The sequence below is a fragment of the Phacochoerus africanus genome, chromosome 3 (genome assembly GCF_016906955.1).
Source record: "Phacochoerus africanus isolate WHEZ1 chromosome 3, ROS_Pafr_v1, whole genome shotgun sequence".
In the NCBI taxonomy this organism is placed as follows: domain Eukaryota; kingdom Metazoa; phylum Chordata; class Mammalia; order Artiodactyla; family Suidae; genus Phacochoerus; species Phacochoerus africanus.
In genome coordinates, this window is record NC_062546.1 from 97,404,922 (window position 1) to 97,432,563 (window position 27,642).

Genomic DNA, 27,642 nt, shown 5'->3' on the forward strand with positions numbered 1-27,642 from the left:
GGCTGTACCTGGACAAAGGATGGGCTGGTTTAACAAAAAGTTGCCATCTAGAAAGGCATCAAATGTGCATGGTCATAAGTCACAGACTAAAAAATATTTCTATGGGGTCACTTCCTACCTGTTTTGTAAATGAGTTTCCTTCATTTAATAACTTATGGATCTCTTAACATTTCAAAATTAAAACCATTCATCAAATGAGTCATTTTTACAAGTAAGGTAAATTACAGGATAATGTATTGAGTTAATTTTGTTTTTCAAAATCAAAAAGCCTTAAAATGGTCAGGGATTGATAGAGTGAGGATTCCAGACATATAGTTCAGACTTTCATCACCAATGGAAAAAAACAGCATTTTTATAGTCTTAAAACTGTCATTAAAATTAATGCATTTAGAATTGGGTGAAGGAAAAATTAAAATATCTCTACCGTAATACAATAGTAATAGAAATTGCCTGATACTGAGGTCATTTTAGTGTCATTTAAATATAAGAAAAGTAATTTCTTGGTCCAAATTAGTGAAACCTTAAAAAAGATTGTCTCTAGAGAACATTTTTGAGAACAATGCTTTTTCAGACACATTCTCATACTCAGATTCATTTTATAACACAAAGGTTAATTTTTAATTATATCTTTCTTATTGAAAAGCTGTCAGATTTCCATTTCTTCGGGAGACATTTTCAGCAGTGTGTTGTTCGATTCCACAGGTTAAGCTCTCTTCATTATTATTAAGAACTTCATACATACTAGAGAGATTGCCATTCATCGCTTTCTCGTCTTTCCGGAAAGACACAGGCAGACTTGAGAGACTAAAGCTGACGTCTTTAAAGGCATGCAACAAGAATATTCCCACAATGATTGTAAAAAAGCCACTCAGAGTTCCAATGACATCGTCAACAGGCATATCTTGCCACTCCTTAAAAAGAATAGCTGAACAAGTTAAAACTGATGTCGTAAAGAATACATAATATATTGGAGTCACGATGGAAGTGTTGAATATGTCCAGGGCCCTGTTCAGGTAATTGATCTGTGTGCTCACACAGACTATAAGGCTCAGCAGCAGAATCCAGGCCAGGGGATGTTGTAGCACAGGCTTTCCAGCAAACAGCTCTTTAATAGCAATGCCCAGGCCCTTAACACAGGACACTGAAAATGCTCCAATTACAGAGCAGATTGCGATATACACAAGAATGTTTGTCTGTCCATGGCGAGGTCCTACCACAAAGATTAGTATCAAGGACACAATGACCACAAGGGTTGCAAAGACCACAAAACCTGGGGGAGGCAAAGAAAAATCATATTTAGTCAAGTGTTTAAGTACTAAAAGAAAACTGAGAATCCAGAAGAAAATATTAATAGGAAGGAGAAAAATTGCCCTAAAATGAAGATTAGCTTTCTTTTGCCCCTGCCCAGCAAAAATACCTCATAAAAATTTAGTTATATGTACACATTGGAAGATTATACTATGCTTCATATTCACAAATTATTACACAACTTTTTTTTTTTTTGCTTTTTAGGACCGCATCCACGGCTTATGGAGGTTCCCAGACTAGGGGTCGAATCGCGGTTACAGCTGCCAGCCTACACCTCAGCCACAGCAACGCAGGATCCGAGCCATGTCTGTGACCTACACCACAGCTCACGGCAACACCAGATCCTTAACCCACCGAGCAAGGCCAAGGATCGAACCTGCAACCTCATGGTTCCTAGTCGGATTTGTTTCTGTTGTGCCACAATGGGAAATCCACCACTAACATTTTAAAAACAGCATCTTAAGCCTCATGGTAACTGTATGTTCCCCTTGATCAATGTAAGAAGAGTTGCCATTGTGGCTCAGAGGATTAAGAACCTGACTAGTATCCATGAGGATGCAGGTTTGATTCCTGGCCTTGCTCAGCGGGTTTAGGATCCAGCATTGCCACAAGCTGGAGTTCAAATCTGGCGTTGCTGTGGCTGTGGTGTGGCCAGCAGCTGCAGCTCCAATTCAACCCCTAGCCTGAGAACTCCTATACATCGCAAGAAAAAGAAAAAATTATACGTGGTTTCCCTCATCTCCAATAAATACATACTACAGTACTACATGATCTAGGGTTAGTGGAACCTCAGATATGGAGAAAGACTATAAGTGGATTTTCTTGGGTGTCCCTAACCCCCTCATTGTTAAAGGGTCAAACGTGTATCAAAGGAAATGGAATCAGACTGATTAACAGTCTATGGACTCCTTCCCATCTACTGGGGTGCTCTAATTCCAATGACAGACATTAGAAACTAGTGCAGTTACGGAGTTCTCGTGGTGCGATAGGGCAGGTGGGGAGTTCCCATTGTGGCACAGAGGAAACGAATCTGACTAGAAACCATGAGATGGCAGGTCCGACCCCTGGCCTTGCTCAGTGGGTTAAGGATCTGGCATTGCCGTGAGCTGTGGTGTAGGTCACACACGAGGCTCGGATCCCACCCTGCTGTGGCTGTGGTGTAGGCCAGCAGCAACAGCTCTGATTAGACCCACCTCCCTATGCCTCGGGTGTGGCCCTAAAAAGACAAAAAGCCAAAAGAAAAAAAAAAAAGTGCAGGCAGCATCTTGGGAGCACTGGGACACAGGTTCAGATCCTCAGCCTGGCAAAATGGGTTAAGGATCTAATGTTGCCACAGCTGTGACTTAAGCCGCAACTGCGGCTCAGATCTGCTCCCTGGTCAGGGAATTCCACATGCCTTGGGGTGGCAAAAAACAAACAAACAAAAACAAACCCCAAACAAAAAACTAGTGGAGTTAAATCTAAGTAAATTTAAAAACAAAAAACCACCTAGTGGAGAGAAATCATGAGATGACCTTGAATGCTCAACAATTCATAGATGCTGAAGAACGTTTATCTAAAAGGAGTAAATTATTTTGGGGCAACAACAAATCAATATGAGAACCTGAAAATAACCGTCAGGGTTCAGGCTGGGTATGGAGAACCCAGCATAACCGCTAGCGATTGTGGAGTTCCCGTCGTGGCGCAGTGGTTAACGAATCCGACTAGGAACCACGAGGTTGTGGGTTCGGTCCCTGCCCTTGCTCAGTGGGTTAACGATCCGGCGTTGCCATGAGCTGTGGTGTAGGTTGCAGACACGGCTCGGATCCCGCGTTGCTGTGGCTCTGGCGTAGGCCGGTGGCTACAGCTCCGATTCGACCCCTAGCCTGGAAACCTCCATATGCCTCGGGAGCGGCCCAAGAAATAGCAAAAAGACAAAAAAAAAAAAAAGCTAGTGATTGTGTAGCCCCATGGGCCAGGCACTTTCCTCAGCAATTGGCATTGATTAGTTCATTAAATCCTCACAATTACCCTGTAACAGGGACACTGTCACCTGCATTTTAAGATGAGGAAACGGACATAGCAGTCATTTAATCATTTCCTGCCTCAAATTTGGCTAAAAGTAAGATTTTTAAAGAAGCAAACACAAAAACAAGAATAGGTAAGGAGATGATAGCAACAATATGAAAGTCAGAAAGCAGAAAATAACTAATAATTGATAATAGCAGATCGAAGAAAGCTGAATTCTACATCAGCACTTATAAATAAAAAGTGACTCAGTTTACAACAAAGAATGTTCTAAAGGTATAAGCTACCTCTAGAAGTGGGACGTAGGGAAGACTAATAGGAGGCCTGTAAAAGTCAGTTCAAGAAGCAATGAGACCCCAGATCCCAGCCCTGTCCTGAGTATCTGAGTGACTGGTCAGCCTGCAGAGTGAACTAGAGGACAATAGACAGGCTGGGTGTGTAGGTGCCCCATTGAGACAGGGGGCTGGAGTAAGACATACATCTATGGAAGTAACCTGCCCTTTCCCAATCCACACCTAGGATGCCAGCAGCCAGACAGGAGACTTTGACAGGAATCTGACTGGCCTAACTCAAAAGGCAGTCAAGGATCATTAAGAGAGGGAAACTTCAAAACAGAGAAATTGCTGTCCCCCCAAGTCAATAAAAACTACCATTAATATCCCTGGAGAGATGTGATGAAATACGAGAGGAATCAAAACAGGCAGAACTCGAGAGGCCAAAACCTGGAGAGAAAGGAAGCACCTTGAGGTACCACCAACACTCACCTCTGCTTGTTCCCTCAGGGCAACTGCAAAATCTAGAGCAAGAGTGAGGACGGGCACAAAGGCCAGGAGAGTGGTAATCTGGGGCTTGTGGAAGTGTCAGGAGATTAGGTAAAAATGGAAATAAAAGGGGAGTGCAAATATCTGTGTGGTTTCTGGGTGAAGCTGCATGTGCCTAGATCTGGGGAGCCTGGTGAGGGGGCCAAAGGGCTGAGCAGAGAGGCCCACAGTCTTGGGGTGCCATGACTGGCACTGGCAGTCACAGCTCGCCAAGCTGGAGAGTCCAGGTAAACTTCCTAGCCTATCACCTGGGAGCCTGAAGGGATATGACCAAGAATAAAGGCAACATGGGAAGAAACTTGGCCCAGCAAAGCCTGAAACAACACTTCAGGTTGAAGGGGATCTGCTGGACTATTACCTGCCTGCCTGAAGAAATTGTGTTGTCTCTGAAGGAAGAAAACATCACCTGGAGCCTTTATACTCTTTAATATAATATGGCCCATTCAATTGAAACTGTCCAAAGACAAAACTAAATGAATGCGAACAAACAAAAATAGATCATAGAAACAGGTCCACAAATAATCCTGATAATGACTTTAAAATACTTAACTCTAGAGATCTGCTGCACAACACCATGCATGTGGCTGGTGACACTGTACTGTAATCTGGAAACTGGTGGGAGGCCAAATGAACTTTATGTTCTGTAGTTCGTGGGTTTTTTGCCACTTGAAAAAAAAAAAAAGAACTAGAGCAAGCTCTGAGAAAACAATGGCAGAATTAAAAACTCAAAAGGGCTGGGAGATAAAACCAAGGTAATATTCCAAAAGACAAAGTAAAAAGGCAAAATGTTAAAAATAGGAGAAAAAAAAGGCAAGAAAATGGATGGTCTGGTTCAGGAGGTCCAATCAATAAGAAGGAAAAGAAGAATCTCACTAAGAGAAAACAGACAAAAGAACATCAAAGGAGTAATTCAATTCCTTGGAGTAAGGCATGAATTTTCAAATTAAAGATATATCAAGTATCTAAGCGCAATGGATCAAAACCGACCCACATCTAGGCACACTGCTGGAAAACATCAGACAATGAGGGCAAAGAGGACATCCTTACATGTTTAAAAGATGAATCTCGGAGTTCCCGTTGTGGCACAGTGGTTAACGAATCCGACTAGGAACCATGAGGTTCGGGTTCAATCCCTGCCCTTGCTCAGTGGGTTAAGGCGCAGTGGTTAACGAATCCGACTAGGAACCATGAGGTTGCGGGTTCAATCCCTGCCCTTGCTCAGTGGGTTAAGGATCCAGCATTGCCATGAGCTGTGGTGTAGGTCGCAGATGCGGCTCGGATCCTGCACTGCTGTGGCTCTGGCGTAGGCTGGCGGCTACAGCTCGGATTTGACCCCTAGCCTGGGAAACTCCATATGCCTCGGGAGCGGCCCAAGAAATGGCAAAAAGACAAAAAAAAAAAAAAAGATAAATCTCATATAAAAGATAAAGAATCGACTGTGTTTGATTTCTTAGCAGCAACATGGAAGTGAGAAGATAACTAAGTCATGGTAGATTACATATGCAAGTCTCAAAAAGGCTCCTCTCTTCTTTCTTGTCTCCTACAAGAATGGCTCCACCAAAATGAAGGAGCAAGCCCAGGATTTAGGAAAGAAGAAAAAACAAAAGAGAAAGGGATCCCTCAGGATGTCAACTGTGCTGGTGGCCTCAAGATAGCAGTCTAAACTGAGGCCAAACAAGGCTCTGGGAGAGAGATTTCCTTAAGAGATGACACTGCAAGAACACTGACTGTGTTAGAAATCACGGAGAGAATTAAAACGCAGGGGAAGAGTTTCAGGATACACTGATAAATTCATAGAAAACTAAGCCAATGATCATTATTAGTTTAGGAAAATCAGAAGTCAAACAAGAAAGAGAAAGTGATCATAAAATTTTATATGTCTAAGCTGAGAAGAGAAGTTATTAGTGATGATAATGTAAAATGAACCACTTAAACAAAACTCAATAGATACAACTGGTAACAGATATAAAGGCAAGGAAGTAGTAGCAATATAAGCATGTTATTTAGACATGAGCTAAAGAACAAAAGAAACAAGGGCTGAGGGAGCTGGTAGGGGAAGAAAAAGACTGTCATTTTCCTAATAAGCCCTGCTGAACAACTGGCCTCCTTACAGGCACATAAAATTTTGATTACGATGAACACTAAAAAGTAAAACACAGTTAAGACTAAGAAAGCTTTTCTTCTTTCTTACCTGGATCCCCTAGCTTGTGAGACATTTCATTTAAAGTCTCAATCTCCTCTTCTTTTGGAGCATGAATAACCATAACTGTAGATCCCAGTATACTTAGCAAACATCCAATTTTCCCATGAAGATTAAGTCTTTCATTTAGAAAGTATGAAGAAAGAATGGCACTAAAACGGGGGAAAAGGTAGACAACATTACAATAATCTTCTACTTTCCTCTTTTGAAACATCAACACAACTCAGAATTTAAATTACTGAATTCACACTAAAACACTGTCAGCCTATGAAGATTCTGGCTTTCAGCCAAGGGAAAGAAAATGCACACTCAATCATAAAATGAAAAGTTTCTGGGGAACCAACTGTGGGTCATCATACATGAAAACAGGATAGTTACCATCTTTCTACTGCAGGACATCAATGTGAAATTTACAATAAACAGAAAGAGCTATGATCCAAATATATATTCTAATTAAGAAAACAATGCTATCTATTTGTTCAAGTTTACCTTATCCCTATTGGTTGATGCATCCTTTATACATTTTTGTTATTTGTTGTTGTGGTTGTTGCTTTTCAGGGCTGCACCCATGACATATGGAGATTCCCAGGCTAGGGGTCCAACTGGAGCTACAGCTGCCGGCCTACACCACAGCCACAGCAACACAGGATCCGAGCCGTATCTGTGATCTACACCACAGCTCACGGCAATGCCAGATCCTTCCCACTAAGCGAGGCCAGAGATCAAACCCACCACCTCATGGTTCCTAGTTGGATTTGTTTCCACTGTGCCATGATGGGAACTCCCTTTGTACATGTTCATTTAATTCTATGTTATTTGCCTATTAATCAAATTATCTATTTTTAATACTTTATAGCTGGTTTTACTGAAGTCTTAAAAAATTTAGGATAAAGACACATACTATATCTTTGTATATACATAATACATAGCTTCTTATATCTTTATGTGAGCAATATGTAGTATCTTGAAAAGTATATAATTTGCATATAATATTAATTTATATAAATGCTATTTTTAAAAAAGGATTAAAGTATCAATCAACCAACTTTAAGAACAGCAGCCAAAAATCCAGACTTCAATATGGGATTAGCTGTTTGGGCTAATGATTAAAATAACAGAAATAGGACAGATCTTGGACTGCTTCTTCCAAACAAGTACCCCAGGCCAGTCTTCAACCTTGTCCCAATTAATGATTTTCTGCAGAAGACATAGACATCTATTCATTCACAACTGCTACCTACCAAAGTACACGTCAAATGATAAATACTGTAACAAGAGCAACTTGGAATTTTAAAAAATTGACATTAAAGTAGAACTAGTGCTGGCTCTGAACACAAGCAAGACAAACCATCAATAAAAGCTTCTCCCAAACTCGATAGGTTGACTATGCAGAGGATAACTTTTCAAAAGCAAATTACTAAACAGCATTAAAAAAAGTTCTTGAGGTTGCTTAAGTGTCAATTATGCTGAACACGTGCAATTAGATGGTCCTCACTGCTTCACCAACTGAAATACTAACTGCTGTTTCTATGTGTGAAACAGGAAGTCGGGTCCTTACCTTACCAGGACACTGAGTGCTCCCAGTGGAGTCACTAGGGTGGCTGGTGCAAAGGCATACGCAGCAAAGTTGGCCACCTCGCCAGCTCCCACTTGGAGACAGACAACAAAAGAAAACTCTCAGATAGGAACATATCTGCTCAAAATGGAAATGCCTGTATTTTATTTACATTTATTTTTAAATTTACATTTATTTTTTAATATACTATTTCAATTGTATCTAGTAATTTCTATATTTTCTGCCATCTATTCATAAGGGTTCTCTTGTAAATTATCCACACCAATTAGAAAAAAAATACAAATCTACAAGTTTAATGAAAGAGACTAATTTATGCTTATTTATGGGTTTAATGAAAAACTTTAATAGCTATTTATATCCTATGACAACAAACACAAATCAATTAAAAGCAGCTAAAACTAATATGAAAGCACTTCTCCCAGGTCTTTTTCACTGTCTCTTTTCTTTTTTAAGACCCAACTCTTACAGCTATGGAGAGGGTGGGAGACACATCAAGCAGGGACAGAACTTTGACTCAAGACAATGTCTGCAATGTCTGAACAGTAAGGACGCCAGGGTGTCTCCAGCAGAGCGAGTAAGGGCTAAAGGGGCCAGATCTTTGTGAGTCCTGCAATGGATTTCATCTGTGCTGAAAAGCCACTGGAAAATCTTAAGCAGGGGAGAGACACATGACCTCATAAAAGGATCATTCTTGACTTTTTCCAAAACAGCTATGCTAAATTTCACCTAGCAGTGTCTGGGAGTTCCCTTTGTTTCTCACTCTCCCAAACATTTGGTATTGTTAGATTTTAAACTTTTTCTAAACTGTTAGTGGGAAATGGGATTATTTTATTATGCTTTCAAACTACATTTCCCCTTTTCATGTGTTTATTGGCCAAGAGAAATCTTTTTGTGATGTAGCTGTTTTAGTTTTCTCCCTATTTGTCTATTAGGCTATTTGTTTTCTCTTATTGATTTGAGGTAATGCATTACATACTTTGGACACAAATCTGTTGGTTAAAAGTGTAATATTTTTTAATACTCTGTGATTTGCTTTTTTTATTCTCTCAAACTCTTTTAATCAAAAAAAGTTCTCTACATCAAATTTTAAAATATTTCCCTCTGTGGTTATTGCCTCATACAACCTGTACAACAAAATTTCCTCAAAATTCTTTATCCTCTAAACCCTTTAGTGTTCTGCTTTCACATTTAAACTTATGAACCACCTGGAGTTGAACTTTAGACAGAATGAGGTAGGGACCCAATTTTTTTTCCCATATGTATTGTTACAGAAGTATTTACTAAAAAGCACACTTCCTTTTTTTCAGTACCATCTCTGTCATAAATATACTGTCCATGAGCCTATTCTATTGGTTTCAGTATCTATTTTGTAACAAAACCATACTGACCTAATTAGTATAACTTAAGTCTCAATATCCAGTAGAACAAGTCCTTTCACTCTTCTTGTTAAAGAGTATCCTTGCGGAGTTCCCGTTGTGGCGCAGTGGTTAACGAATCCGACTAGGAACCATGAGGTTGCGGGTTCGGTCCCTGCCCTTGCTCAGTGGGTTAACGATCCGGCGTTGCCGTGAGCTGTGGTGTAGGTTGCAGACGCGGCTCGGATCCTGCGTTGCTGTGGCTCTGGCATAGGCCGGTGGCTACAGCTCCGATTCGACCCCTAGCCTGGGAACCTCCATATGCCGCGGGAGCGGCCCAAGAAATAGCAACAACAACAACAATAACAACAACAACAACAACAAAAAAAGAGTATCTTTGCTTCTCTTGGATTTCTGTATTTCCACAGTTTTTTTTCTCTGGCTGCACTCGTAGCATGCAGAAGTTCCCAGGCTGGGCCAGGGATCAAACCCATGCCACAGCAGTGACAACACCAGACCCTAAATCCACTGGGCAACCAAGGAACTCCCTCCACACAAAATTTAAAATCAACTTATCATGTACCACTTAACAACCTAGTTTCAAATTGGAATACATTTAACCTATGAATCAGCATAGAGAGAAATGACAACTTTACAATTATAATTATTACGGTCATGAAACTTTCAATCCATGAAAATGACATATTCCTCTATTTATTTCAGTAACATTTTAATTTTCTCTGTGGGAATCTTTACCATCTTTTGTGAGATTTATAACAAATACAAGTAATTCCTGTTAAACTTATATGCAGATACTAACAATTTAACATTTAATTTTGTTTGTTGCTAATATATAAAAATACAGTTAAGTTTTGCATATTGACTTTCTAACAACCTTGTTGAATTTTAATTTTATAATTCATCTGTATATTCTTTGGAATTTTTATACCCACAGTCATATAACTTGTAAATAACAGCAGTTGACATGTTTCTTTCTAATCCTATTTTCTACCCCCGACTTTCTGCACTGGCTAGAAATTCCAGTAAAATATTGAAAAAGTAATGAGAAGTCATTTGCTTGTTCCCAGCTCCAAAAAGAAAGTCTTCAATATTTCCACATTTTGGTATTTACTGTGCAACTGTTTGTTTTGGCTTTGTCAAGTCCGAGCCACAGCTGTGAACTACACTGCAACTGCAGCAATGCCAGATCTTTTAACCTACTGTGCCAGGCCAGGGTCTGCTGCAGTCGGATTCTTAACCCACTGCACCACAGCGGGTACTCCTAAACCATTAATTTGAAGTGGTTTCTTTTTAGTCATGAATGGTTGAATTTTACTGAAATAATCATATAATGTTTCTCCTTCAATTAACATGGTAAATTACAATGACTGGCTTTCCAAGATTATGCCAACTTGGCATCCATAGAATAAATCTAACTTGCTTATGATGTATTATTTTGTGATTTTTACAAATATGTTCATGAATGGGACTCAACTTTGTTTTTCCTTTCTTACTCCATCCTAATCAGATTTTGCTATCAGGATTATGCTAGCTTTTTAAGAGGAGTGGGGGAATATATACCCCTTTTTCTATTATTAGAAAATTTCTCAGAGTCCCCTGGCCGCCTGGTGGTTAAGGATCTGGCATTGTCACTGCAGTGGCTCAGGTTCAATCCCTGGCCTGGGAACTTCCACATGCCACAGGGAGTAGCATTCCTCCGCACCCCGCCCCCCAAAAAAAGGAAGGAAGGAAGGAAGGAAGAAATTTCCAAATATTTCTTCTTTAAATGGCTGTATAATTTGCCAATGAAACCATCTGAGCCCAGGGCCTAGTATGTGCAAAGGTTTTAAAACTACAGACTCAAATGTATTATTAAGTTAGAGTAGTGGTCTAGTTTTCTTCCTCATGAGTTTTGATAAAGTTTATTTTTCTAGAAATTTTATTTATATTTTTATATTGACCGGAATAAAAATTTTTTATAACATCCTGTTAATATCTATAAAATCCTAATTACATCACCTGGCTATTCTACCTTCTTTTCTTGAGCAGTTTCAACAGAAGGTTTAACAAGTTCATTATTATGACTGAAACATTGTCTTTAATGCCCTTTGTTTTCTATTTAAATAATTTTAGCTCTTCTCTTTACTTACTTCTACATTTTTGGGTTTATTTTGCCATTCTTTTTCTATGTGCATGAACTAGATGCCTAGCCTTTCTTATTTTCAATTATATTTATTTGAAGCCATAAATTTTACTCTAATTACTTCAGTTATATTCTACAAGTTAAAGTGTATTTTGCATCAACATATTACAGTATTTTCTAATTTAAGCATATTTTAAAAATATTTTCTAACTTCCATTCTGACTGCTTTGAACCACGGTTACACAAAGCATATTTCTAAATTTCCACATGAGTTTTTCATGTTATCTTTTGTTACTGATTTCTAATATAATTATAATGATCTGTGAAAAGACTTCTTTAAATCCTTGATAAATTTAAGACTGGCTTTATGGTCCAGCAAATAGTTCATCTGCATTAATATTCCACATGTACTTGAAAAGACTGTAGGCCTGAAGTTGAGTTCAATGAGTTGTTTGTTAAATGTGCTCGTCAAATTCTCTACTGCCTTATGGATTTTACTCTCCGCTTGCCCAGTCAAGTGTGTTTTATTAAAATCTTACTATATGATTTTGGATTTACATATTTCTCTTTGCTGTTCTGTCAACTATTGCTTTGTATATTTCAAGGCTGTATTATTAAATAAAGTAAGAACTGTTAAAGCTTCCTAAGTTCAACCCCTCTGTCTTTAAGAAATAATCCTCTTATCTCCAGGACTACTTTTAAGTATATTTTTTCTAATATCAGTAACAGAAATCTCAACTTTTTTTCAGGAGTGTTTTTCCATCCTTCTCTTTCAGCCAATCTATATATCCTTATGTTTTATAATTCATCTTGTAAAAGGCATGTAGTTGTTTTTGTTTGTTTTTATAATTCCAGTAGAATAATCTTTGCCTTTTTAACTGCAGCATTTTGTTTATAATTCCAGTAGAATAATCTTTGCCTTTTTAACTGTAGCATTTTGTGTATGCTAGTTATTGATATATCTGGATTTAAATTACCACCTATTTTAAAAGATTTTATTTCTAAAAGTTTAAAGATTCAAACATTTCAAATATTCAGAAAAACAGAATAAAATATAAATGACACTCATACATCTACCCCCCAGACTGCCCAAGTGGCATCACCTGACTGACTTTTATGGACCAGTACGCAAGTTCTCTCTCAGCTGACTGCTATGGAGTCTGCAATTACCTCTAGGGCAGAAGTATCTGCAGCTTACCCTGAGCTCTATGATTCTCCATGATCTTGGCTAGGTAATTCTTCACTATCACGTTGGCTTTTTGATGCTTTAAGAGGATGCTTTTCTTATATCCTGTCTAGCCTTCCAACTTGTTTTCAGCACTTTTTTTTTTTCTTTTTAGGGCCGCACCTGAGGCATATGGAGGTTCCCAGGCTAGAGATCTAACTGGATCTCAAGCTGCCAGCCTACACTACAGCTAGAGCAAAGCCAAATCCGAGCCTCATGACTCCTTGTCGGATTCGTTTCTGCTGCACCACGATGGCAACTCCCAGCAAATCTTATTAAATGTTTTAACTTCAAACACATCTCCAGAATTCTCACTATACTCACTGCCACAATTCTGGGTCCAGGCCATCAACATCCTCTTACCTAGTTATTTCCCTAGCCTCCTGGTTTCTCTGCTTTTGCCCCTATGCAGTCTAGGCTTCAATATAACAACCTACGAGTTTCTATTAAAAGCTAAGTCAGATAACATTACCCCTCTGCTCAAGCCTCCAATGACAGCCCACCAAACACTACAAAGTTCTTCCTACAACCTACAAAGCCCACCTAATCTAGGCCCTTATTACTTCTCTAAACTTATCCCCTGCTATTTTCCTGAACATCCACTCCCTTACTATTCTTGCCTCTTTACTGTTTACTCAAGCTTTACTAATTTAGTGCTGTGTAACAATTTAATACAGAATACTTTGAAGGCTTAGTGTCTTAAGGATCACTTTTTCTATGTACCTTTTAAAAGGTAATCATCAAAACAAGCATGGGCAGTCTTATTAAATGCATGCCTCCTTTCCAATTTAGAATAAAAATTAATGGAGGAGCAGGAATTAAAGTAGGATGTTTTCTATGATCTTTCTCTTTCAAAATCACCTTCTTAAACTGAGCTTAATTTTTAAAAACACACATCAGACATGTTTTAATCAGATAGGTAAGAGAAAGTCTTCTCATTCAAATTAAATAAGCTATTAAACTGGTAAATGACTTTTATAGGATTAAATTTTACATAGTTTGAGTTTTTCCTATTAAAAACCAGGGAGTTCCCGTCATGGCGCAGTGGTTAACGAATCCGACTAGGAACCATGAGGTTGCGGGTTCTGTCCCTGCCTTGCTCAGAGGGTTAACGATCCGGCATTGCCGTGAGCTGTGGTGTAGGTTGCAGACGCGGCTCGGATCCCGCGTTGCTGTGGCTCTGGCGTAGGCTGGAGGCTATAGCTCTGATTCAACCCCTAGCCTGGGAACCTCCATATGCCGAGGGAGCGGCCCAAGAAACAGCAAAAAGACAAAAAAACACCCCAAAAAAACAGGGTTTATGTAGAGTTTTAAAATTTGCTAATAATAGGAGGTTGTAGCAGTATATGTAAATATTTAAGGAGTTCCATTGTGGCTCAGTGGTAACAAACTCGACTAATATCATGATGACATAGGTTTGATCCCTGGCCTCAGTGGGTTAAGGATGTGGCGGTGCTGTGAGCTGTGTTGTAGGTTGCAGATGTGGCTCAGATCTGGTGTTGCTGTGGCTGTAGCATAGGCCAGCAGCTGCAGCTCTGATTTGACCCCTAGCCTGAGAAATTCCCTATGCTGCAGGTGTGGCCCTAAAAAGCAAAATAAACAAAACAAAGAAAAAAACTCAATATACAGCTATGATATTTTCTTGAAATGTTCTCTATACATACTTGAAAGCAGTCCAGCCCACCACAACCATTCTTTAAGATATGCATGGCCTCCTTGACCTGTGAATGAAAACATATATTTCTTTGTAAGATTATAACATAAATTTATGGCAACTATTAGTAATAACGGATGTAAAGATATCATTTGTTGATTATTACTACTTTTTTTCTTTTTAGGGCTGCACCTGCAGCATATGGAAGTTCCCAGGCTAGGGATCTAACTGGAACGGTAGCTCCTGGGCCTATGCCGCAAGCCACAGCAATGTAGGATCTGAGCCTCCCCTGCGACCTACACCACAGCTCATGGCAACACCGGATCCTTAACCTACTGAACAAGGCCAGGAATTGAAGCCGAATTCTCACAGATACTAGTTGGGCTTGTTACTACTGTGCCACAATGGGAACTTCCAATTATTACTACTTTGAATAATGGCTTCATCATGATTACAAAGCGGGGTATCTTTAAGATTATCTTAGAAAAGGTGATGTTAAGGCTCATGAGAATGTGAGTGAAAGAGTTAATCAATTCTTATGTTCAGTTCATACTTCATTCTTTTGAGAACTCAATTTCAATAAATAAAGAAAATGAACCAATAAGAAGTAGCCCAACTTCAAATGAGTTAGTCAGAAAGGGATAAGCCATTTAGGTGTGGGTTAGCCCCACAGACGAGGTAGTGATCTTGGAGGAAGAGGTCCTACACTGACCAGACATATGAAGACCAAGCACTGCTCATAGTCCGGGGCTTCCAAGATACTCATTCTGCCTTTTTACTTGCCTTTCCTCCATACCAAACTAATAAAATCAGTGCTTAAGCCATTGTTCAAAAGAAAAAAACCACAGCAAATGAACTCTTTGACAAGCATATCCATGTGGACGATGAGAGTTACTGCCTCAGGAATGAGGATACACTTGTTCCAGCAGTACGTGCCAATACTTTCTTCTCTCTGCACTAAATTCCAATAGAAGCCATTGTTTCAAGAGTGTTTAAGTCTGCTCATAGAGATGGTACAGAAAAGAAGATGAAGGTAATATATATTTTTTTAACTGCCAAAGTAGGTTTTCCTATGAGGTCAGGACTGGGTCTAGAACTGAAGCAGAGGCTGAATGACAGAACATGACCAGAATGCAACATAATGTTGGGAGCTGGGAGCTGTCGTGATGCACCCAAGCCAGGGGGGATTCAATCACATCAAGTGTCCCCCAGGGTCTCTCGACTTGTCAGCAATTTCTGGGGATCCACCTATACCACCCATCAGAATTTCACTCAACCGAGTACACTTCAATCCAAGGAAGCTTTCCTTCTTGCCAATTTGAGATCAATAGGAAAAATGTATAAGGTTAAAAGTCAAACTTTTACTATCAAAGACAAAAGATCCTAGACTTCAATAAGATTTTGATTCTATCCACATATCCTCATTTCCTTCTTTGCAGACATATCCAAATTTAAAGAAAAGGCTAGATGCTAATTGGGCACTGGTCCCTACTTCTACTTTGACAATAACTGCAAGAGTGAGTAGTTAACTTATTTTGACATCTTTTTATTTTTTTGATTACAAAAATGATTCTCTATAAACATTTACAACTCCTGCACAGTTCAAGTTGTGAATCCAGTCACTAGGAATGAGGATGTGGTCTTCTACAAAGATGTACTTAAGCACACACGGATATCATTCAAAATCACAAGGGCATAAATCACCTACCTGCTCTCATGGAGCCTTTTCTGGCAAGTCGCAGAAGGCCTTTTTTTTTCAAGATGAAACTCCCTCCAATGAAAATGCTGGAGCTCATAGCCAGTCCTAGACCAATATAAAAGTCATACTTTCCACGCCCCTGGCTCATTTCGTTTGTTACTTAAGAAATTACTGTGAATCACATTGATCAAGAATGAGAAACTGCTGGTGCTGGAGGCAGGATGACACAGTCTTCAAACCTAAATGATGCAAAACAAAAATGAGATTTTCACAGAATATGATGCATGATCATATGCAATTCAAAAATTTTTTTACTCAATTTCTCACAATCATTTTTAAACTATTAATAAACTGTATTTACCATTGATACTTATCACTAATCTAATTATATTTCTTCCAATTATGGCAAAAGATGGGATCATGATAATAAAAACTATACTTGCACGGTGATGTAGTCAACAATACTGTACTGTAGAGCTGAATATGGCTGAGAATAGGTCTCATCACAAGAAAAAAATATGTAAACATGTGTAGTAATGGATGGTAACTAAACTAACTGTGGCAATCATTTTATAATATACACATTGTGTGCTACACCTTAAACTAACATAATGTTATGTGCCAACTATTAACTCAATAGAACAGGAAAAATTTTTAAATAAAACCATATTTAAATTAATTTTATAAACTCTGGTTTCATATTTTAGAAATGTTTCTGGTCTTAGCTGGACAGTCCACAGCAATAAAACTGCTGCTAAAAAAAAAAAAATTCTACAGAATGAAAATCAGCAAAAAAAATATAAAAACCTAGCCTATAAATACATTTACAAATTTCATAAATGTGTTTTTTTCAATAATCTATATAGAGAAACAAAAAATGTTTTCACCCAAATATTTTCTTCTTAGAAATCTACGTAGATATAAACATTTGGTGATTTCTTACTTAGCCTATTAATAGGGGTGTGTAAGGAGAATGCAGATTTGAAATTATGTTGTTAGCAGAGGATTATGATTCCAGTAGGCAGATGTTTGCCAGGGTGTGTGTGGTACTGGTGGATTTTTTAGAGAACATGAAGACTTTGGAAGGACTCAATCCATAAGACCAGATAGGATACACAGGCTTACCAAAGACTGCATTCCCCCCCCCCCCCCCCCCCCCCGCCCAAATCAGCCAAGTCAGAACCCTGCTGACAAACAAACTGAAGCAAAGTGTTGGAGGCAGAAGAAAAAAACATTACTCAGCTACAACATTTATGACTGATTATAACTAACTGCCTGCTCAACGTTCTGGTATGTCCTGATACTTGCAGTCCCACAATTTAAGGACTGAGTCCCAGAACTAATCTGTAATCTAGTCAGTATCCTTGGCCATTAATCCCCACTGACTAGCCCAGTTGCTCCATTCTTCAGGTTAAGGGACTCTGGTCTTTAACAAGAACAAGTAAAATTCCTATCCACCCAGCCCCTCAATTATCCATCTACTCAAACAAGTTTTTTTCTTTTTTTCTTTTCCTTTATAGGGCCGCACCTGCAGCATATGGAAGTTCCTGGGCTAGGGGTCAAATCCAAGCTGCAGCTGCCAGCCACAGCCACGTGGGATCCAAGCCACATCTGTGATCTATACCACAGACCATAGCTCACAGCATCACCAGATCCTTAACCCCCTGATGAAGGCCAGGGATCAAACCTGCGTCCTAATGGATACTAGTCGGGCCTGTTTCCGCTGAACCACAATGGGAACTCCCCACTCAAACGGTTTTTACTGAACATGTGCTATGTGCACTAAGCATTATAATAAGCTCTCTGGATAAAATGGTGACAGCTCAGTGGGGAGACAGACAAGTGACGTATTACAAAAGTAGGGTGGGGGATAGGAGAAATAGGTGAGGGAGATTAAAGAGATATAAACTTCCAATTACAAAATAAATGAGTTGCTGGGATGAAATGTACAGATGGGGGAATATATTCAATGACAATGTTATTATATCTCTGTATGGTGACAGATGTTAACTACGCTTATCATTTTGTAACATATAGAAATATCAAATCGCTATGCTGTGTACTTGGAACTAAAATTGTGTTGTAGGTCAATTATAACTCAGGGGAAAAATAGGAACTTTCAATACTACCAAGTATGACAAAGTATCTTAACAGTACTTAGTGTAACTGAATGGTAAAGATTTGACAATTTATTTAAACATAAAAAAATTAAGCTCTCTGCAGAGTTCCTGTCACAGTTCAGTAGATTAAGAACCTGACTAGTATCCATGAGGACTCAACCATATGCCATGGGTGCAGCCCTAAAATGCAATAAATAAATATATAAACAAAAAAGACACGGAGCTGGAGTTCCCTCGTGGCACAGTCACGGCACAGTGGGTTAAGGACCTGGCATTGTCACTGCAGCTGCTCAGCTTGCTGCTGTGGCACAGGTACAATCTCTTGCCCAGGATCTTCCACATGTCTTGCAGGTGGCCAAAACAAACACACAAAAACCAAACAACCAAAAACAAACAAAAAAACAAAAAACCAGCAGTTCCTGGTGGCTCAGTGGGTTAAGAACTTGACTAGTATCCATGAGGATGTGGATTCGATCCTGGCCTTGCTTACTGGGTTAAAGGATCTGGCATTGCTGTGTATAGGTCACGGAACCAGCTGGATCTGGCATTGCTGTGTATAGGTCATGGAACCAGCTGGATCTGGCATTGCTGTGGCATAGGCTGGCAGCTGCAGCTCTGATTGGACCCCTAGCTTTGACCCCCTAGCCCTGGAACTTTCATATGCTACAGGTGCAGCCCTAAAAAGAAGAGGGGAAAAAAAAAAGTGCTCTCTAAAACTATGTCTGCTATATTTTCAAATCTGGTGACTTAATTCGAATAATAATAAAAATGACAATTTTTTTAAGTTTCAAAACCATAACTAAACTGCTCTATGACAAAAAGAAAAGGAAATTGGAGTTCCCGTCATGGCGCAACGGAAACGAATCCGACTAGGAACCATTAGGTTGCGGGTTCGATCCCTGGCCTCGCTCAGTGGGTTAAGGATTTGGCGTTGCTGTGAGCTGTGGTGTGGGTCGCAGATGCGGCTCGGATCTGGTGTTGCTGTGGCTCTGGCGTAGGCTGGCAGCAACAGCTCTGATTAGACCCCTAGCCTGGTAACCTCCATATGCCGAGGGTGCAGCCCTTAAAAGACAAAAGACAAAAGACAAAAAAAAAAGAAAGAAAGAAAGAAAAGTATAACAACAACAAAAAAAGTGTGTTTATGGTGTTCCTACCACATCCTACACAACTGGTTTTTCCACACTTATGACTCAGTCACCCTCAGCAGAATGTCAGCCCTGGGCTCCTGAACCTGTGCACCAAGCTATCTGGTAGTCTCAAAATGTGTCTTAATACATGTTTTCTGAATGAATACAGATGAAGAGAACCATATAATTGGTCCTAAAAAAAAAAAAATAAAGTTGGTGGCCATTCTTGAGTGGTCATTAACAGAAAACCACTGCATCATTCAGATCGGCATCCTAAAATAGCCTATAAACTGAACTAGGAAGTGAGAATACAACATACAAGTGAACATGCAAAGATAATAGTAGTAAGGGCTGGAAAATGGGAGTACAAAAACTCAGCTACCAAACACCTCAGCCCACTCGGTAGGTATATCTTTCTAATGACCAAGGGTCACCTAACTTTTTTTTTTCTTTTTTTTTGCCTTTTCTAGGGCCGTTCCCATGGCACATGCAGGTTCCCAGGCTAGGGGTCTAATCAGAGCTGTAGCAGCCTGGCCTACACCAGAGCCAGAGCAATGGAGGATCTGAGCCACGTCTGCAACCTACACCACAGCTCATGGCAACGCCGGATCGTCAACCCACTGAGCAAGGCCAGGAATTGAACCCGAAACCTCATGGTTCCCAATTGGATTCATTAACCACTGAGCCACGATGGGAACTCCAAGGGTCACCTAACTTTAATGAGCTCTTCTCCTTTAACCATTATCTTAATGGAACAGTGTTCTTCATTATCATGCAAGTTCTACTGAGGAGAGTAACTACTTAAATCTTCGTAAATCTCCCTTTTAAAGGTCTGAACAGAACAAGCCAGTTTATAATTTGGATATTCTGGAATTAATAAAATGGAACTTTGTTATCTGCAAGGATGACACTCAGAAACAAGTCAGGTTTATTTATAATTCCAATCCCAGTAGAATGAAAACCTCACAAATCCAAATTCACATTTTAATTATATAAACTTGACCTTCAAATACCAAATGTATAATTTTCAATTTACTAATACTAACTTCAAGTTACATATGTGGAGTATAAGGTCTAAAAATAAGACCTATTGTACTGCCCTGATATCTGGTAAAAGTGGGATGACCTAATCACAAATTCCAACCCTCCTCCACTGCTTTCATGGAAAGTCCCAAAGCTCAGCAACCCATAAGGACCAGGCAGTGGGCTTCACTGCTGACATACTGCAGAATTATTACAGCAAGCCAATCACATCCTCCTGCAGGAACCAAGGGGCACTTTTAACCTCTTGCTACCCAAAGCCTGACTCCCACAGCCTCTGGTTCTTTATTCTGCAGCCCTGATGTAGCCCTGTGTTTATTCAGTGTCCTCCTCCTACATGAACAGAAGTGACTAATAAGCTGCTCTCATGTGCCCACTGTCAGGTGTCGTGAGCCCACTGTCAGGTGTCATGAGCCCACTGTCAGGTGTCGTGAGGGAAGGAATCTCCCTCCTGACAAGGTGAAGAAAAGGTGAATAAAACAATACATTATAATGGAATCTTACTCATTTTATCCTAAGATCACTGAAAATTCACTGTTCTTAACTTTATTATGCCTATATATAAATTTTCTCCTCATTTTTACACAAAGTTGAATGATGCTATTTAAAATCTTTTACCCTCTTTTCTTTTTATTGTTATCAATTTATTATGGAAAATTTCAAACACACAAAAGAAGACCTTTGTTGACTAGTTGGGTCAATCTTATTTTGTATATGGCTTTGGAAAGCTGTACCCCTCTTGCTCACTTCATTTCCCAACAGACTCATGGCTCCCTTTGGACTAGTGTCATCACTGCCCAGACCCACCACAGCCTCCTGGCCTCACTTCCACTACTTAGAGCCTGCTCTTCAGTCTAGGTCAGGTCACACTCAAAGACTTCCCCAGTAGTTGCAGCCCACAGGCATTTGCTTTCCTTTGCACTTACTTAAAGACAGCCTCATAAAATTTTTTCTTTTCTTTCTTCTCTTTTTTTTTTTTAAGAGCCAAACCCACAGCACATGGACGTTCCCAGGCTAGGGGTTGAACTGGAGCTGTATGTAGCTGCTGGCCTACATCACAGCTCAGAGCAATGCTGGATCTTTAGCCCACTGAGTGAGGCTAGAAATCGAACCTTCGTCCTCATGGGTAGCAGTCAGATTCATTTCCACTAGCCACAACGGGAACTCCTGAAATTTATTTCTCAATGTTCTATCTTCAAAGATAAATTCTAAGTTTCTTAAAGACAATGACTTAAGTTCACTGTGGTGGTTTCCCCACAAAAGGCACTCATTTATAGTGGCAAATCTGATTTAAAAGCTTTTCTAGAATTAAAATTATTTGTTATGTTTGTTCACTCAATGAACTATACCAATGTGTATACTGGGGCTGGGGAAGGATGATAAGTAACATAAAAGCTATACGCCATAAAGTTATAAAGCAGCCTTCAGCCACTAAACTAAGTAAGTGAATCACTCATTTAACTTACAGTTTGAGAACAGGACATCAGTGTGAATGTCCTGAAAGGAACAGTTGCTTCGCTAGTCTCAGACCTGGTAGTGTTCTGTTCCCATTCTGTGTAACTGAAGGTCAATTACAGCTGGGAGAGCCTGAAACAGAGATTACTTTTTATTTCTTAAGGATTAGCTATAAGGCAGGTCCAGGTTTAAAGACAGCTAAACAAGAAAACTTGCTAAGTTTCACTTCAACTTGGTAACCAAACCAAAGATAACAAGCTCAGGGGCTGGGCAGGGGGGTAACCTGTCAATCTTACCTCTCAGAGGGACTGAAGTGGAAGGTCCCACTCCCCACCCCTGGCAGTTAATATGTTATTTATATGTGGCCATCTGTTCAATAAACATATACTGAGCAGCTATGAATGTGCCAGGCACTGGAGTTATAAAGATGATCAAAAGTTTCTGCTGCCCTCAAGGATTCCCATAGCTAAGCAAGAATTCTGAAAATAAACTATTCAAATTTTAAACACACTTCCATTTTTAAAGACTTCTAGAATTTCCAGCTTCTTCTTTCTAAACTTTAACACATTTAATTTTCAAAACTGATTTCACTAACACTTACTTATAATACTTATAATGTTATGTTATATTCCATCAAATGCAATTATGTCAAAAATGAAATTACTTTATCTCAAAGAAAATGATATTATGAAATTGGTCCACCTTTCCTTTTATTTTATTTTTTAGTCTTTTTGCTATTTCTTGGGCCGCTCCCGCGGCATATGGAGGTTCCCAGGCCAGGGGTTGAATCGGAGCTGTAGCCACCGGCCCACGCCAGGGCCACAGCAACGCGGGGATCCGAGCCGAGTCTGCAACCTACACCACAGCTCACGGCAACGCGGGATTGTTAACCCACTGAGCAAGGGCAGGGACCGAACCCGAAACCTCATGGTTCCTAGTCAGATTCGTTAACCACTGCGCCACGACGGGAACTCCCACCTTTCCTTTTAAAACACGGAGAACACATAATTTAAGGAACAGGAAAACATGGACCAACATTCTAATACCTGTACGAAAAGCCCAAGTTAAGATTTGCTTTTCAAAGTCAGCTAAATTAAAAATTATATCAACTGGAGTACATTTACAGCTTTAAACCCTTCAGAGCACTTTTGATTTCAATTTTAACAAAGCTTGAAAAGACATCTGATGAGTCTCATGATGAGAAAAGAGGTACAGAGATGTTAAATAACTTCTCATGGTGGGAGTGGACAGTAGACCCAGGACTAGAATACAGGTTTCAGTCTCAGTCTTTTCCACCGGAGTTTCCATTTAGTCCCCAAGCTGGGACACAAGCAAGGGGCAGCTCAGACCAGGCTCTCAGTGTCAGTCATTGCCTCTCTGCCCAATCTGCTCCTTCTTGTGTTCTGACTGTGGCTTCACCATCTTCATCTCCAAACTGTGTACAAGAGCCAAGGGAGCCAGATGGACTCTATCTCTGAAATATGGCCTTGCACCCCATGTCTCTCCTGACCCTAATCCAGCTTAAAAGCAGGATGCTACCACACTGCTCTATACAACACATTTGTCCTCTCATTCTCCTGCTTCAAAACTCAGAATGGCTACCCACTGTTTCCTGAAAGAAGTTCAAATTTTGTAGCCCAGTAACTAAGACCTTTCACCATTTGTTCCAAACCTATCTTTAACATTTTTACTTCCTGATATTTCACATACCCTAGTTGCACCCTAGGTCAACACACTGCTGCCATTCTTACCTATTCCTTTCATTCCTCTCTATCTTTTCCACATTATTCCTTTCATCTTTAAGGACCTATTTCAAAAAAGCACTTCCGCAATGAAGCCCCACCTGAATTCCATGAGCCAATCTTTTCTGAATTCCCTAGCCTTTAACTTGAACTCCTCTTTGGACACCTTTCCAGCCTTTATTATGATTAGTAATGTACATGACTCATATCCCCTTCACTGTGGCTCTCTACAGACAAGTGGTATTTACTCGATCATTAAATATTTACATGAACACTATTTACTATATTCTAGGTATAGGAGTGAATACAGCAGACCAAAATCCTGCCCTCAATGGAGTTTACCTACTCTTGGAGGTACGGCAATGCAACAAATAAGGACATTATGTTGGAAGGTGGCAAATACTATGGTGAAAAGTCAAGCACGTTAAAGGCACTGGGGAGCTGGGTTGGAGGACTTTTATTAGGTTAGTCAGGAGGCCTAGTGGAGAGGATAACACTGAACAAAGGCTTGAAAGTAAAAGAACATAGCAGAGAAAGAAGCAAGTTCAAAGGCACTGAGGCATGAGCAAACACGCAGTTTTCTAGGAAAAGAAAGGTCACTGTGGCTGACACGAACAACAAGGGTAGGTGAGATACCATAGCAGGGTATTTCTTTTCTTTTCTGTGGCCACACCCATGGCATCAGGATGTTCCCAGGCCAGGGACTGAATCTGACCTGCAGCTGCAATCTAAGCCACAGCTGCGGGAATGCCAGATCTTTTAACCCACTACCCCAGGCCAGGGATGGAACCTGTACCTCTGCAGTGACCTGAGTTGATACAGCCAGATTTTTAACCCAGTGCACCACAGTGGGAACGCCAGCAGGGTATTTCTATGTAATAGAAATAACCTGAAAACCAGTGTCACTGTATTTTATCATTATGTCTCCCTACGAGTAATAGCTATGTCTTAATGAACACCTATGGAGGCACTGCTCCAGACAACTGATACTAATTCTAGCCATACAATAATGAGAAAAACATATCATTACCCCCACCTTGAAGGTAAAGAAACCAAACCTCACAGATGTTAAATCATATGCACAGGACCACACAAAAAGCTACACAGCCTAAAATGGAACCTAACTAAGTGTCCACTGGACTTTACTTATATATAGACCGCCCACATCATATTAAAACTTTAGCGGTCTCCATCTTTATTTCTGCTTCGTTTCCACTACTTTAATTTTTTCCAACCTCTCACTTGGCTAATTATTTTTAAGAGTACTGCATATAGATGTTCCCATTGTGGCTCAGCAGAAACAAACCCAACTAGTACCCATGAAGATGCGGTTTCAATGCCTGGCCCAGCTCAGTGAGTTAAGGATCCGGTGTGGCTGTGGTGGAGGCTGGCAGCTGCAGCTCTGATTCAACCTCTAGCCTAGGAACCTGATATGCCACAGGTGCAGCCCTAAAAAAAAGCAAAAAAACCCCCAAGACTTATAAATACTACATAACCTAAATCTCCAACCTTTTTTAGTAATATCATTTATAAATTAAAATTTTAACTTACATGTAAACTTAATATGGTCTCTCTTATGAAAAAAAGGCTGGAAGAGGTTAGAGATGACTTATTCACTCTCATTTCCTCGCAAATAAAACCCTTTATTCTCATTTAAAGTTTTAAACCCTGGCAGAGTGGCTCCAGCCTGGAAAGAAGAAAATACAGAAGGAGGCAAAAGAAATAAATAGTTACTGAATATTTTAAAAAATTTGGTTACTAGTCTCCTTACTGGTTTTACTTACCAACTAACATAAAATCTATTCAACCCAGTACACCATACTGTTTTAACAGACATCTTGCTGGTAGGAAAAAAAGAGATCTCTATTCTCTCATATTCACTGCTAGCACTTTAACAACAAAGTACTAAGTGGGCTTACGGTATATAGAGAATTCCCAGAAATACAGAGCCTGTAGTAAACGAATTGAAAAGATTCAAGAGACATAAACACAAAACAAAATGCATACTAATTCTATCCACACAATAATGAGTTTTGTTCAGTTATACAGAGAGGGAGAGAGAAGGATTTTAGTGACTTTATAAAAGTTAGGAAATGAAACAAGCCTTGTTCAAAACGTTACAGCGACATCTAAGGCTTGTTCAACAGTGTTAATATCTTCGCAGCAGCTGAAAAAATCTTCTAAAACTACAAAATGAAAGCATTTTAATGAACTTAATGAACATGCGCCCTCGACAGGGCCAGGCCAGGTTTCCTTGGGATTCACTGGCAACCCAATTCACAGTGGTATTCCTTGATACAGGTTATGGGGAAAACTACCTCCATCCCAGAACACGCGTGGCTCAGTGTCCCCAGGGAAAAGAAAGGCGCCCCTGAAAAATCCTTCCCGACCCAAGATGGGCAGGCTTGCCCAGCTCGCCCCTTCGCGCTTGCCTGAAAGGAAGAAAATTGGCAGGCCCGCCGCGCAGCTTCCCTTTTCCTATCCGGCCCCGGTCACCTCCGTTCACACCCCCACACAGGCCGCCCGGGTCACTCTGTCCTGAGCTCGCGCGGCCACAGCCTTCGTTGCTGTCCCGTAGGAGGTGCGAGCATCCGGGGCTGCAGCCGTGCACGCCGCTTCCTCCATGGGGAAATGCCGAGAGGAACTTGCCCCGGACGACCTCCGGCACCCACCGCCGCCACAGGGGGCCAAGGGGCGCAGCAGAGGAGAACCTGGGCGCGGCCGAATGACGAAAGCGGCGGCGCGCGCACGCGCAGTGCACGGCAAAGGCTCCGCCTGCGGCGCGCTCTCCGATCTTGTTCCGGTCTCTTTTCCAAGTCCTGGTTGGTGGAGAGCAGGGGGCGGGCTGAAGGGTGTCGGAAGCAGTGTTTTGCAATGTATTGTTTGCTGACTGAAATATCGAAAGGAAGGTACAGTGTGCAGAGAATTCCCAGAGAGTGCCGTGAGTTCCCACGTGTGAAGCTGCGTTTTACGCGGTGTCCCTAGAGATTCCTTAGGGAAAGATTCTCCGAGAGTGCAAGGGAAAGGACTAGCGCCGCGCCAAGAGGCCCGGGCGGGTTGGGGGACGCGGAGGGGCGAGACCAAGTGCTGGTGGCGGGGCGGGCTCAGGGTAAGGCCCTTTCTTCCCCAATGTTAACTAACCGAATACGGGAATAAATGCGTTCTTTGGTCGAGTTTGTGGTTTGGCAAAATTCGGTCTCCCGACCCATGGAGCAGAGATTTATTTTTCATTAGATGCATGGGAAACCCACTGTTAAGCTGTCCCGCCTTAGCTCCTCCTGGAACAGAGAAATTTCTTGGAATCTATCATCATGGTTTCCTTGGAAGAGGACAGAGACGGAGAGGTCATTTATAAGAAGCCTGGCAGAGCAACTAGCTAAATCTGGAGTGAGACCTGCTAATAAACCAATAACACCTTGGTTACAGTTGCAAAAGTCTTCTAGGGATGTTCTTCCAGTTTTTGACTAGATGCAAAAGCACTATTATACCAAATTTAAGTCATTTTGGGTGGGAATATTCCTAAAATGAATTATGTGCCTATTTAGGCAGAAAATGCCCAATATAATTTGCTCTCTTCAGACTACAGTCCCATTGGACTGTTATATTCTAGATTACACAGCCCCTGACCACTCTGGTTTTGGTAACTACGCAGCTTCTAATTTAAAAGCTTTTAATCTTCTGTGAACTTGACAACCAGGAAACTGCTTTTTAGAACTGGCTCAGATGAATTTTTTTGCTTGCTTTTTGGTCTTAACTGAATTCTAGTTAAATGACATTGTCAAATAAAGAATTATATTAACTAATCTTTTAAAAATATTTTATATTTTACCGTTGGTTTGTTCAAATCTGTGTTGAAACAAGGCCCATACTGGTTTGTTTTTGTTTTGGTCATTTTAGGGCCGCACTCACAGCCCATATGGAGGTTCCCAGGCTAGGAGTTGAATTGGAGCTGTAGCTACTGGCCTATGCCACAACCACACCAGATCAGAGCCACATCTGCAACCTATACCACAGCTTACAGCAGCACTGGATCCTTAACCCACTGAGCGAGGCCAGGGATCGAACCTGCATCCTGATGGATGCTGCTCAGATTGTTTTCCGCTTAGCCAGGACAGGAACTCCTGTACTGACTATTGAAAGATAGTTTGCAAGTTGGTAACTATGACATG

General features: G+C 40.5%; 1 protein-coding gene across 4 annotated transcripts; it reads right to left on the reverse strand.

Annotated features, from left to right (window-relative positions):
• Nucleotides 1-590: 590 nt before the first annotated feature.
• On the reverse strand, nucleotides 591-26,223 carry NIPA2 (NIPA magnesium transporter 2). 4 transcript variants are annotated; one of them, XM_047772203.1, is made up of 7 exons: nucleotides 25,025-25,159; nucleotides 21,743-21,863; nucleotides 15,998-16,227; nucleotides 14,300-14,356; nucleotides 7,895-7,985; nucleotides 6,328-6,488; nucleotides 591-1,270 (listed from the first exon to the last, which is right to left on the reverse strand). In XM_047772203.1, the coding sequence occupies exons 3-7, from the start codon at nucleotides 16,134-16,136 to the stop codon at nucleotides 633-635; spliced, it is 1,086 nt and encodes a 361-aa protein (XP_047628159.1). In that variant the 5' UTR covers nucleotides 16,137-16,227; nucleotides 21,743-21,863; nucleotides 25,025-25,159; the 3' UTR covers nucleotides 591-632. The 4 variants fall into 4 exon arrangements, with proteins under 4 accessions (XP_047628159.1, XP_047628161.1, XP_047628160.1 ...); XM_047772205.1 differs by lacking the exons at nucleotides 21,743-21,863; nucleotides 25,025-25,159 and adding an exon at nucleotides 25,906-26,223; XM_047772204.1 differs by lacking the exon at nucleotides 21,743-21,863.
• Nucleotides 26,224-27,642: the final 1,419 nt, after the last annotated feature.

Excerpts from the sequence above, each read along its gene's own strand:
- NIPA2 (XM_047772205.1), bottom strand. The coding sequence starts at position 16,136 with ATGAGCCAGGGGCGTGGAAAGTATGACTTTTATATTGGTCTAGGACTG. Across the intron at positions 14,357-15,997 it reads AAAAGGCTCCATGAGAGCAG|GTCAAGGAGGCCATGCATAT; the intron begins GTAGGTGATTTA and ends TTTCATTCACAG. Across the intron at positions 7,986-14,299 it reads GTGGGCTGGACTGCTTTCAA|TGGGAGCTGGCGAGGTGGCC; the intron begins GTATGTATAGAG and ends TCTGTCTCCAAG.